This window comes from Crassostrea angulata, chromosome 5, assembly GCF_025612915.1.
Source record: "Crassostrea angulata isolate pt1a10 chromosome 5, ASM2561291v2, whole genome shotgun sequence".
In the NCBI taxonomy this organism is placed as follows: domain Eukaryota; kingdom Metazoa; phylum Mollusca; class Bivalvia; order Ostreida; family Ostreidae; genus Magallana; species Magallana angulata.
Genome location: NC_069115.1, coordinates 2,903,212 through 2,915,869, shown reverse-complemented (window position 1 = coordinate 2,915,869; position 12,658 = coordinate 2,903,212). Strand labels below are relative to the sequence as shown.

The following is a 12,658-nucleotide window of genomic DNA, read 5'->3' as shown; positions in this document are numbered from 1 at the left end:
TTCTGGATTCAATATCAATCCACATCTCTTCAAACTAGGCCAAAGGATTAATTACTGCATGCACGGATCCTGAAATTTTTCCAGGGGGTCCTAAGGATATATGTGTTTGCCAGGGGGAAATTTAATAAATTTTCATTTTCTGTTTAACTATAATATCTTCTTTAAAAAAGATGGTTTTCGAAAAAATATATATTGATTCATAGCTTTCACTTTTCTAAATGCATGAATATATAAACTATCAAAGAAACAGTCTAAAACAAAACAAAACCAATCAAAACAGAAAACCCAAAACAAATGAATATGATTTATTTCTTTATTCATCAGCTATTGCACAAAACGATAAAATAAATAGTTACATAGTCAATATCTGACTTTGAGATCTTAAGGTCAAGATCTAGTAAATGAAAGGTGCCTACATGTTCATGAAATTCAGGATATAAGTTCTTTCAATGATGCTTCATAATAATAGCTTTGTTTTATAGGGTGTACCGGGGCTGATATATTTGGTAAACACAATGAAAAATCATGTTTTAAACAACCATTTTCTATGAAACATGAATGAGTAAAGTAGCAAATCTCGGAGTTTTGTCTATTTTATATCTAGATTGCCTACAGTTTCTCAAAACAAGAGGCCCATGGGCCACATCGCTCACCTGAGGAACAATAGGTATGATAAAGTCAGCTTAATGGAGTCATAATAAAAACAATCTGGACAATGTACAATAATACATGTAGATTTTTCCCCCTTGGAACTGGGATAGCCCCGATTGCTGCCAATATTTACAAGAGCAGACTTTAATTACCTCTCCTGCACATGTATAGGGACTCAACGTTACGCAGGCAGGGATGTCCGCACACCTACGCAACTCAACAGGTACCAACGTTAACACAAGCAGGAATGACCACACACTTGCGCCAACAGCTCAACATAACGCAAGCAGGGAGTGCCGCACACTTGCGCTAGAAAGGCCAGAACTCTAGCAGAGATGACCATTTACTAGTGCTCCGCCACATCCACCACAAGCAAGTATGACCACACACTTGTATTTAAGCGATACAGGGCAGGAAAGAGCGCACACTCTGTGTCATAGGCTAGAAAACACGAAGATTAGATAGAGCATGGGTGTCCACACACTCAATCTATCTGTAACTGTTCAAGTTTAACCCCAAACAATCGCACATTGTAATGCAAGAGACACTGTCCCTATATATGTGCCAGCCTAAAATAATTCATAGTATCTAAAAATTGGAAATCAAAAATAAACTAACTAATCCGGCCTAACCCAAAACTACTTATGCAGAACAACTTAAACACATTGAATATTTATTATTGTATAAAAATAATCATCACAATAATTGGTTAACAGTGGATGCATTAATTAAAATAATCAAGAATCAATAAATCAAGGGCAATAACTCAATACAGTAATACAAAAAGATTTTAATGAAAAAATAGCTGCCTGCCTCAATTTTATAGTCATATCACATGTTGAGTATTGCAGTTTTCTAAAAGATCCTTTTCAATTGTTTATATATGGGATATTTAGCTGCATCAAACTCTGAACCTTCTTGTGAGGCCGAAGAATTGTCCTGGAGCCAAAGTCTTAACAATTATAAAGAATCATCTTGCTGATCCGTTTCTAAGAAGAAGATTTTTAAAGATTTGCTCTATATATCCCTATGTAAAACTTTAACACCCCCCCCCCCAATGTGGCCTCACCCTACCCCCAGGGATCATGATTTTCACAACTTGAATCTACACTACCTGAAGATGCTTCCACACAAGTTTCAGCTTTCCTGGCTGTTTAGTTTCTGAGAAGAAGATTTTAAAATATTACTCTATATATTCCTATGTAAAACTTCACCCCCCCCCCCCCATTGTGCCCCACCCTACCCCCAGGGATCATGATTCACAACTTTGAATCTACACTGCCTGAGGATGTTTCCACAAAAGTTTCAGCTTTCCTGGCTGAATAGTTTCTGAGAAGAAGATTTTTAAAGATTTACTCTATATATTTCTATGTAAAATTTTAACACCCCCCCCCCACAATGTGGCCTCACCCTACCCCCAGGGATCATGATTCACAACTTTGAATCTACACTACCTGAGGATGCTTCCACACAAGTTTCAGCTTTCCTGGCTGATTAGTTTTTGAGAAGATGATTTTTAAAGATTTACTCTATATTTTCCTATGTAAAACTTCGACCCCCCATTGTGGCCCCACCCTACCCCCAGGGGTCATGATTTTCACAACTTTGAATCTACTGTACCTGAGGATGCTTCCACACAAGTTTCAGCTTTCCTGGTTGTTTAGTTTCTGAGAAGAAGATTTTTAAAGATTTACTCTATATATTCCTATGTAAAACTTCAACCCCCATTGTGGCCCCACCCTACCCCCGGGGGTCATGAATTTCACAACTTTGAATCTACACTACCTGAGGATGCTTCCACACAAGTTTCAGCTTTCCTGGCTGTTTAGTATCTGAGAAGAAGATTTTTAAAGATTTACTCTATATTTTCCTATGTAAAACTTCGACCCCCCATTGTGGCCCCATCCTACACCCAGGGGTCATGATTTTCACAACTTTGAATCTACACTACCTGAGGATGCTTCCACACAAGTTTCAGCTTTCCTGGCTGTTTAGTTTCTGAGAAGAAGATTTTTAAAGATTTGCTCTATATATACCTATGTAAAACTTCGACCCCCCATTGTGGCCCCACTTTACCCCCAGGGGTCATGATTTTCACAACTTTGAATCTACTGTACCTGAGGATGCTTCCACACAAGTTTCAGCTTTCCTGGCTGTTTAGTTTCTGAGAAGAAGATTTTTAAAGATTTACTCTATATATTCCTATGTAAAACTTCAACCCCCATTGTGGCCCCACCCTACCCCCGGGGGTCATGAATTTCACAACTTTGAATCTACACTACCTGAGGATGCTTCCACACAAGTTTCAGCTTTCCTGGCTGTTTAGTTTCTGAGAAGAAGATTTTTAAAGATTTACTCTATATATTCCTATGTAAAACTTCGACCCCCCATTGTGGCCCCATCCTACACCCAGGGGTCATGATTTTCACAACTTTGAATCTACACTACCTGAGGATGCTTCCACACAAGTTTCAGCTTTCCTGGCTGTTTAGTTTCTGAGAAGAAGATTTTTAAAGATTTACTCTATATATACCTATGTAAAACTTCGACCCCCCATTGTGGCCCCACCCTACCCCCAGGGGTCATGATTTTCACAACTTTGAATCTACACTACCTGAGGATGCTTCCACACAAGTTTCAGCTTTCCTGGCTGTTTAGTTTCTGAGAAGAAGATTTTTAAAGATTTACTCTATATATTCCTATGTAAAACTTCAACCCCCATTGTGGCCCCACCCTACCCCCGGGGGTCATGAATTTCACAACTTTGAATCTACACTACCTGAGGATGCTTCCACACAAGTTGCAGCTTTCCTGGCTGTTTAGTTTCTGAGAAGAAGATTTTTAAAGATTTACTCTATATATTCCTATGTAAAACTTCAACCCCCCATTGTGGCCCCACCCTACCCCCGGGGGTCATGAATTTCACAACTTTGAATCTACACTACCTGAGGATGCTTCCACACAAGTTTCAGCTTTCCTGGCTTTCTGGTTCTTGAGAAGAAGATTTTTGAAAATTTCTCGAAATTTTTCATTAATTTCTAATTATCTCCCCTTGAAAACGGGTGTGGCCCTTAATTTTCACAACTTTGAATCCCCTTTGCCTAAGGATGATTTGTGCCAAGTTTGGTTGAAATTGGCCAAGTAGTTCTTGAGAAGATGTTGAAAATGTGAAAAGTTTACGGACAGACGGACAGACGGACAGACAGACAGACGGACAGACGGACAGACGGACGACAGACAAAATGTGATCAGAATAGCTCACTTGAGCTTTCAGCTCAGGTGAGCTAAAAACAAACTTAAACAAGCTCTTGACATCCTCTTTATAATGATGTCAAAATGAATATAGGTATCGGGATTACTTTTCCCATGATTTAACATAAAATGCCAAGAAATTGTTTAGTTTTCTACATAATTTCTTAAAGCCGTAAAGTACGGGAAAAAGATTCTTCAAATCAATTATGACGTCATAATGGTTCTAGCACCAAAAAGACACCCTGGAATCATTTACTAGATCTTGACCTTATTTACATGTAGTTACTACTAGTTATTACATGTTGTTTTAAATCAGCATTTTAAAGAGCACAAAAAGCATTCTAAGATACACTATATCATATGTACTGTATAATCACAATCTCCTACCATCTAAACCAAGACTTGACATTAATCTTAGATTAGATTATGCTAAGATATAATCTTTATCTCTGCTGCCTGTTATATATTGCTATATGCAGGTAAAAATCTAACCCCAAGGTAAATGTTGATAAAAACGTGTTATACAAACTATGTAATTTCCAACCATGTATCTAAAGTTACATGTAATATAATGTAATGTAATTACCTACCATACTTCACAGTTACATGTAATACAACTCATGTATTACCTACCATACAATCACAGTTACACATAATACAATGTAATTACCTATCATAACTCACAATTGCATGTAAGACAATGTCATGTAATTACCTATGGTAACCATACTTCACAGTTATATGTAATACAATGTAATATAATTACATACCATACCTCACATTTACATTAGTGTATTTCTTGTAAGTGTTTGTTACAAACATGAATAATAATTGTAAAGTTTATACACCTCCAAAATGGAAATGCATAACAGCTGTTAGATTTTAAACTGAAACCTGATCAGATCTTTGAGAAGCCCTTCATGCTTCACAGGTTTCGCAGGATTTGATAATGTGACCAACGAAGTTCATATCCTAGTGAACTTTTTGATATTGCTAATTATTTTCTTAAGTAATAGAGCGTATAAATAAACAATATACATATTAAAATAAAATTGCACTTTATAACTTCATGAGATACAGGTATACAACAAAGGCTGAGGGAGCAAAGATGTTTCTGTTTTTACAGGTAGATATTATCATAATTCTACTTACAACAAAATGTAAAATTAAAAAATGTATATGATATGCTTATGACAGCTGGAATATTATGATCAATACCATTTATAGTTGACCTTGACATTCACAATCAGCAGCATTGACCTTGACCTTGTCGTAAACTCCATGCACTCAATAGGTATGGCTATAAACAGGTGACGGAAAATGAATTCAAACATATAATTACCAATCTCAAGGGACTTAACATAGCATAGAACATGTAGAAAGCAAAAGATTTCCTCTAAGTGAGTATTGCAGCAATAATATCATTAATTATGCACAGCTACGTAAAAACACAAGTTATAAAAACAATCCAATACAAAAAAAACACAAAAATAACAAAAAGTTCTATAAAGATTATGCAAAGCTAAATCACACTTTTTGAGGTTGTGTATAAAACATACACTGCCTAATATCAGAGATGTCATTGTTAAAAACACTACATGTATTTTGAACAATGCTAAAACAAATCAAAATATTTAATTCAAACAAGAATCAAATTAATTTTTCATTTTTAGAAGAAAAAGTGACATTGACTCAAAAAGCTTGTCATAATAGGCCCTATCAGAGAAATTCTGCCATACTTCTTTAACTACATCATAAGATGGAGGATCCTCCATGGACAGGTGAAAAGGAAATGCTTGAATGACATCAAAACTGATTCTCTGATGCACGAATTCCTCCATCATGGTGCCTGGTATGGCTAAATAGCTGCAGCAGGTTTTTTGGGATTTCACGGCAGCGACCAGATCCTCTATTGGGGATCCCTGTAGGTCCACAAGTTGTTCTACAGAGGTGTGACTGAGCAGTAGAGATCGGGGAGGCATGTAGGTGTGGAAAAAGAAAAAGGTGTCCTCGTTTGTGAAAAGAGGACTAGGATTATTTAAATTTTTCTCAATGTATGACAAAAGGGGGATAACTCCTCCCTGGTGAAGAAATCCATAGAACAACAAACCAATTAGGTTGAATACACACCAAAGAAATAAGAACACGTTCCTGTGTCCGATTCTATTTATGGAAGAAACATAGAGAATTACCCCCAGGGGCAGGAGCGGGAGGAGAAACCGGGGCTCCTGGTGGGGAAACAGGGACAGAATCAGAATGGGAGGGGTGAGGAAACACAGGGGGGTAGAGTTATACGAAGTTGACCGCCGCATACAGAACCTGTAGAGTTCAACAAGGATCAACACAACCGCAGGCCCCAGTAAGAGAGGGATGTTGATCAGTAAGTGTGTGTAATAGGGATGGTGGCCATGCACAGATAAATTGTCAGGGTCCGAGTTGTACTTGAGGAAATTCCAGGGAGTCACAATAAACATGGAGAAATATTCCTCCCAGCACTTGGCCACATTACCAGATGTTATGACACATTGTCTGAACCTGCTCAATATATCCACGACGGTCATGTCAGAGTAGTAGGCAGTGTCCACAAGGACCATCAATATAGATGGAACCAAGGCACCAAAACTCATGAGAAACAGGTAAGATACTGCGCCATCTCCACTCATCAATGCAGTGCCAACAAGCCAGAGGATTGGGCCGACACTAAATGCTGCAAATGTCGGCCGAATGAACATACCAATGGACATTACAACTCCAATAAGAAAGACAGTCCTTCCATTAGAGTCTGAATTTGATTTCTCCTCTGTTGGGTTAGGTGAGTGTTTCTTTCGGAACTCATCCAGGGTTTTCCTTTGATATCCATCATTTGGTAATACTTTGAACTCCTTGGACTTTTTCTCTGCTCTATCTGATTGAGAGTGACGTATGTTTTTTACAACCTTAGCTACTAACACTAACAATACACAAAATGTCACAGTTTCCAGAGTGTTAGAGAAAGGCCTGGTTAGATATGTCAACATGACGTACGATGAAGCAAGTATAGGCAGTGCTACGGTACTGTCAATGGCAAACACGTCACAAACGTACAATACGGCGACATCCACAGCCAGACTTAAAATACAGGCACTCAGTCGTGGTAGAACGACCGCCCAATAGGACGTCATCATCTGCGGAACTCCCTTCAACAGAGAAAACCCTGGTCCTGTTAGGCAATAGATTGGTGGTACCGATCGCAGGCCCACAGAAAACTCCCATGTCCGCACGACGGATACATTCAGAATGTCCCCTGGAAAAAGAATAAATTACATTATACCAATACTACAGAAAATCTGCCTGTCATCAAAATTATGAAATCATCAACTAAATGCAATCTAGTTTTGTGATTAATCGGTGGATGGATTAGTTAAGACAAAAACGAGATGTGTTTATCAAAACATTGTCCACCACTACTTCTAATGCTATCAATATCAATTGAGTTGGCATCCACACAATTGATGAGAATTTTTTTTAACTTTTTGAAGGAAAATCTCAAAATAGGACATAAAACTATTCATAAAACATAAAACTATTCATAAAATACTTAACCCATATATGCAATTGTCATTAATATATTACATGACTATATTTGAATGAATTTGTCATTTTAAAATATCACAAAGCATGCAGTAATGATAAGGTCTTCCTCTAGACTAATCTCGGCAGAGAATTGGTTCAGCATAATATTTGGACTAACACAGAGATTTGGTGAAGATTTGGTCATGCAGTCCAAATATCAATTTAAGCCAAAGCAACTCTCTTATGCGATTACAATAAGACATTCTCCTGTGATTACAATAAGACATTCTCCTGTGATTACAATACAATATTCTCCTGTGATTACAATAAGACATTATCCCGTGATTACAATACGACATTCTCCTGTGATTACAATACGACATTCTCCTGTGATTACAATAAGACATTCTCCTGTGATTACAATACAATATTCTCCTGTGATTACAATAAGACATTATCCAGTGATTACAATATGACATTCTCTTGTGATTACAATACAACATTCTCCTGTGATTACAATACGACATTCTCCTGTGATTACAATATGACATTCTCCCGTGATTACAATACAACAATCTCCTGTGATTACAATAAGACATTCTCCTGTGATTACAATACAATATTCTCCTGTGATTACAATAAGACATCCCGTGATTACAATATGACATTCTCTTGTGATTACAATACGACATTCTCCTGTGATTACAATATGACATTCTCCCGTGATTACAATACAACAATCTCCTGTGATTACAATATGGCATTCTCCTGTGATTACAATAAGACATTCTCCTGTGATTACAATACAACTTTCTCCCGCAATTACAATACAACATTCTTCCACGATTACAATACGACATTCTCCCGTGATTTCATTTATTACAATAATACCTGCTACAATTTCTGTGCTCTGGAAAAACTCATCTGGGTGGATGTACCCTTGCTGTGGCAGAAAAACCAGACAGAACCGAACAAACACCAGGCTCAACCAGATTTTGTGATTCCTGATCCAGTCCAACGAAGACATCTTGGTACACTGAGCAAGACTAGTCCTAATAAAAGTAAAACAAATACAGTAATGCTGATATCCCAGGTCTCACAATGCAAGCATAGATCAATGCAACGACTGGTAGTGAGTGATTAAGTTAAATGATTCCCTTCCTACATACAGTAAACCAACTTATCCTTGTGACATTAAAATATTACTTTATTTCACAATTTATTGGAAAAAACCTTGATTGCGGAAACTAAGTTTATGATTCCCTTCCTACATACAGTAAACCAACTTATCCTTGTGACATTAAAATATTACTTTATTTCACAATTTATTGGAGAAAACCTTGATTGCGGAAACTAAGTTTCACGATCAAGATGTAGATCAATTATTTGGAAAAAAAATTATACTAGAGACATTTAAGGACTGGTTTGCAGTAAGAAATATTTAGTGACATCAAAGCATGATCTTGCAAACCTCGCAAAATTTCTCCAACGCAAATAAAAGTTGGTTTACAGCGAGTTCCACAATACATTATTTTCCATAATTAGTATTCACTTTTCTAATGTACACACATGCTGTCATGGTGCAATGAACAACAACTTATTTGAGAGAGGGAAGGGATTTTTTGAGTTAACAGTATCAATAGGGCTTGCCTCGAACAGGGGGCCTGCCACTATCTTTTTCTGTTCTTAATTTTTAACCACCCCTATACTAAAAAACCAAAGGTAGAAAGACCAAAAGACTGTGACAAGCTCTTGTGCCGGGACGTTTGTGCCTAAACCAGTAAAAAACAGAAACATGTTACAATTCAAATTGTGCAACGTATATTTTATAATTCTGGCCCAACCACTATCTACAATCAATGAAGAAGATTTCTGGCATTTGAAGCAAATTACAGCAATGCATCATGTAAGAAATTATTGTGGGGGAAAAACTTGAACAGCAACAAATTAACCGTCGCAACGGTGTACATTTTACCTGTCTGTTTAATCATAAACTGGTCCTCGTGTTCTTGAGCTTTTAGATTAAGACACTATCGACAAACAAGAAATGTTCCGAATGTCTTTGAGGGCTGAGAACTAGTAAAGCGACAAAAAGGAAAGCGAAACAAAGAGGATCATGTCTGGATTTCGGGCCAAGTTTCCCTCAGGATCGGTTGCCCTCAGCGCCTACAGAGACCAGCACTTCAAGGTAAAGACAGCATCATCTTATCACCGCGTCCTAAACCACCACAATTAGAATAAAAGCGTAAAGCGGGTGTTTATTTTGCATAGCTCGAATTTTCTCATCATGACTAGATTTTCATTGCTAAATGAGCGCATTGTGTTGCTCTGCTCAATTAACAGAATATAGATGATAAACGGTGTGTTACAAGACAACAATACAGCAGTTGTCATGAATTAAACGATCAAAGACTTTATTATTTTATGACAGTGTCTGTTACGTAGCATTTTACTTCAGAATTGAATTTAATAGATTTGTACGTGTACATGTGTGTAGAGATGTTGTAACATTCTCCCACCACTAAGCTACATTCATTACCATATTTAGGGCTGGTATAAGGAAATGTGATTAATTATTTTTAAAAATTTTGAGCTGATTTTGTTTCAGTTCTGGCCAAAGACCAATTTTTCGCCAGGTACTCTTTCTCACAAGTGCATTGTTACATCACTTTAACATATATAATTTTATATGTTGATACATCTTCACGACATCAGTGGTACTTATTCTCTTTTCAGAAGTGGACTGGCATAGGATATGCCTGTCCACTTCTCAAAAGAGAATACAGTGACTGAGTGGTACAAAGTCCACATGTGGCTCTGAGTGGACTCAGGACCCATGATGTTGTGAGGATGGTGTTGATTTAGTGATGTAATAATGTACTGGCAAGATATGGCTAATTGTCTGGTCTGAGCATTCTATGAAAACATATCTGTACTAAAAACATATTAAATATACCATATTTCATTCACATCTGGTCTGTTGATTTGTTTAGGGAAGTCGAACAGAACAAGAGAAGGCTCTTCTGACATCTTCCACGCTGTACGTTGGAAACCTGTCATATTACACAACAGAAGAACAAATTCATGAACTTTTCGGCAAATGCGGAGACATCAAAAGAATCGTCATGGGTTTAGACAAAGTGAAGAAAACGCCCTGTGGTTTTTGTTTTGTGGAGTATCCTTATGAGTTAACACCTTGTAATTATGCATCTTTGGGGCTGCTTGTAAATAAAGCTAGATTTAATCTGATGTATTTAGTGGATGTATTCTACTTTGTAATTACAAAGGTAGATGCAAATAAAATTTACCTGTAGTTAATTTAGATATTTAGAAAACTGAGTTATTAGAAAAAAGAGATAGTAAGAGAGATACTTAGTGACATGCTAAATTATAAATTCTCCAGAAAAATGTAGATTTGTTTTAAAGTTTCATTGATAACAACATACAGAGTTGTTTCCCTTGACTTATGAGATATTACACCAGGGAAGAAGCGGAGTATGCAATGAGGTACGTCAACGGGACACGGTTGGATGACCGCATCATTCGTACGGACTGGGACCACGGGTTCAAGGAGGGTCGGCAATACGGCAGGGGGAAGAGCGGAGGACAGGTAAGGCATAGTCAAGGGTGAAGTGGGGTTTGGTCAGGGGTGAGATGAGAGATAGTAAATGGGAGGTGATTCATAGTCAGGGGTTGTTAGGGCATAATTAGTGGTAGACGAGGCATAATCAGGGGATGGATAGACAAGAATCAGGGGCAAAGCATTATCTGTAGATAGATGAGGTAAATTCAGGGAAAAGTGAGGTATGATAAGGGGACAAGTGAGTCATGTATCATATATCCGATAATATTCGTGATTAACTAATTTTTTTCTTTTTCGCGATCTCTTTTACATTGCAGATCATTGAAAATGCAGAAATTATATCCTGAATTAATTTCTATTAGAAATTTTTTAAATCGCAAAAAGTGATTGACGCAAATTATAAATGCTACACATTTTTATAATTTTCGCAAATTTTGTGACATGCAGAAAAAAAACAGATATACATTTTATTGATTGGGGGGAAATAGGAATGTGGTAAGCCATTATTAGGGAAAAGGTGAGGTCAAGGTATGCTGTAGACAGGGGTGAAACGATGTATGATAAGGCAACAGGTAAATTTGAGGTGTAGTTCTAGTTAGGGGTGATATAATACATTATAAGGAGACAGGTGAGGGTATTATAATATTTAATGGATGATAAGGTGAGGCGTAAAAAAAAGAGTAAGTGAATATTGCTTTATATATTTGAAGACAGTAACCATGTCATATTGTATATGTTTGTGTAGGATGTTAACTGATCAACTTAGTTATTCAGTTGTCAACAAAATGAATTTATGTACAGGATTTCTCAGATGCTGGAATATTACTTTCAGGTTCGAGACGAATACAGAACCGACTACGACGAGGGGCGGGGAGGATACGGGAAAATCATCGCTACCAAGATCACCCAGTCCCGCGACCCCATGTGACCTCCAGACTCGATGTTGTCAAGGAGACCAGTTGATTGGATCGGATATGTCTTCTCCTCAGAACTGTCGTTTGGTTTAAAAGAAATATCTGACTGTGGGTGGAAGTTCAAAGGGCAACTAAAGGACAGTGACGAGAGATGTTGGATTTTTTAAAACTTGAACATGATTTGTTTCTGTTATTTTTATGATATGTGACAGTGGACTGTAATTTCATTCATATCATTGATAAGATTTTGTATGAAACATGCATGTTCATGTATAATGGAATCTTGTGTTTTACTTTTATAGAGAACAGTCTGTTAATTTTAATTGTCAACTTGAAATCAGTACCGGTAGATCTGAGAGATCAAGTCCTTTCTTCTAGAATCCATCATAAGATATAATTTGATCATTGATTGTATTGTATGTATTGTAACTACACAGTTGATAACTTTCCATTGAACATGTTTGTTGACCATTAATCATACATTATACTCTGTTTCACTGTGAAAAAAATCCAGTTTTATGATGTACTGTGCAGATAAATGAAAGACTATAAAGGATTTTTTTTTAAATTGATTTTCAACTGAATTATGAGATAATTTTATAACTACCTGCATTTTACCGGTAGTGTTTCAGGGGCTTTATCTCAAATTTACAACAATAACTGTCTGTTCTAGCCGTCTGCGCTCTGCAAGTCTTAAGGAGACTGG

At 37.1% G+C, this 12,658-nt stretch overlaps 2 protein-coding genes across 4 annotated transcripts; one reads left to right on the top strand and one right to left on the bottom strand.

The window, feature by feature from the left end:
• Nucleotides 1–299: 299 nt before the first annotated feature.
• Nucleotides 300–9,456, bottom strand: LOC128184314 (GPI mannosyltransferase 4-like). Of its 3 annotated transcripts, none has more exons than XR_008243720.1 (3): nt 8,347–8,646; nt 4,171–7,186; nt 300–380 (listed from the first exon to the last, which is right to left on the bottom strand). XR_008243720.1 is itself a non-coding variant. In XM_052853749.1 (3 exons), exons 2-3 carry the CDS (start codon nt 8,480–8,482, stop codon nt 5,559–5,561), a joined length of 1,764 nt encoding a protein of 587 aa, XP_052709709.1. In that variant the 5' UTR covers nt 8,483–8,507; nt 9,431–9,456; the 3' UTR covers nt 793–5,558. The 3 variants fall into 3 exon arrangements, 2 of the variants coding, with proteins under 2 accessions (XP_052709709.1, XP_052709708.1); XM_052853749.1 differs by lacking the exon at nt 300–380 and adding an exon at nt 9,431–9,456 and having other exon boundaries at nt 793–7,186; nt 8,347–8,507; XM_052853748.1 differs by lacking the exon at nt 300–380 and having other exon boundaries at nt 793–7,186.
• Nucleotides 9,457–9,485: 29 nt separating this feature from the next.
• LOC128184315 (nuclear cap-binding protein subunit 2-like) lies at nt 9,486–12,520 on the top strand. The gene is made up of 4 exons (XM_052853750.1): nt 9,486–9,643; nt 10,449–10,630; nt 10,927–11,065; nt 11,871–12,520. Exons 1-4 carry the CDS (start codon nt 9,572–9,574, stop codon nt 11,964–11,966), a joined length of 489 nt encoding a protein of 162 aa, XP_052709710.1. The 5' UTR covers nt 9,486–9,571; the 3' UTR covers nt 11,967–12,520.
• Nucleotides 12,521–12,658: the final 138 nt, after the last annotated feature.

Excerpts from the sequence above, each read along its gene's own strand:
- LOC128184314 (XM_052853749.1), bottom strand. The coding sequence starts at position 8,482 with ATGTCTTCGTTGGACTGGATCAGGAATCACAAAATCTGGTTGAGCCTG. Across the intron at positions 7,187-8,346 it reads GAGCACAGAAATTGTAGCAG|GGGACATTCTGAATGTATCC; the intron begins GTATTATTGTAA and ends TTCTTTTTCCAG.
- LOC128184315 (XM_052853750.1), top strand. The coding sequence starts at position 9,572 with ATGTCTGGATTTCGGGCCAAGTTTCCCTCAGGATCGGTTGCCCTCAGC. Across the intron at positions 9,644-10,448 it reads ACAGAGACCAGCACTTCAAG|GGAAGTCGAACAGAACAAGA; the intron begins GTAAAGACAGCA and ends TGATTTGTTTAG. Across the intron at positions 11,066-11,870 it reads GGGGGAAGAGCGGAGGACAG|GTTCGAGACGAATACAGAAC; the intron begins GTAAGGCATAGT and ends TATTACTTTCAG.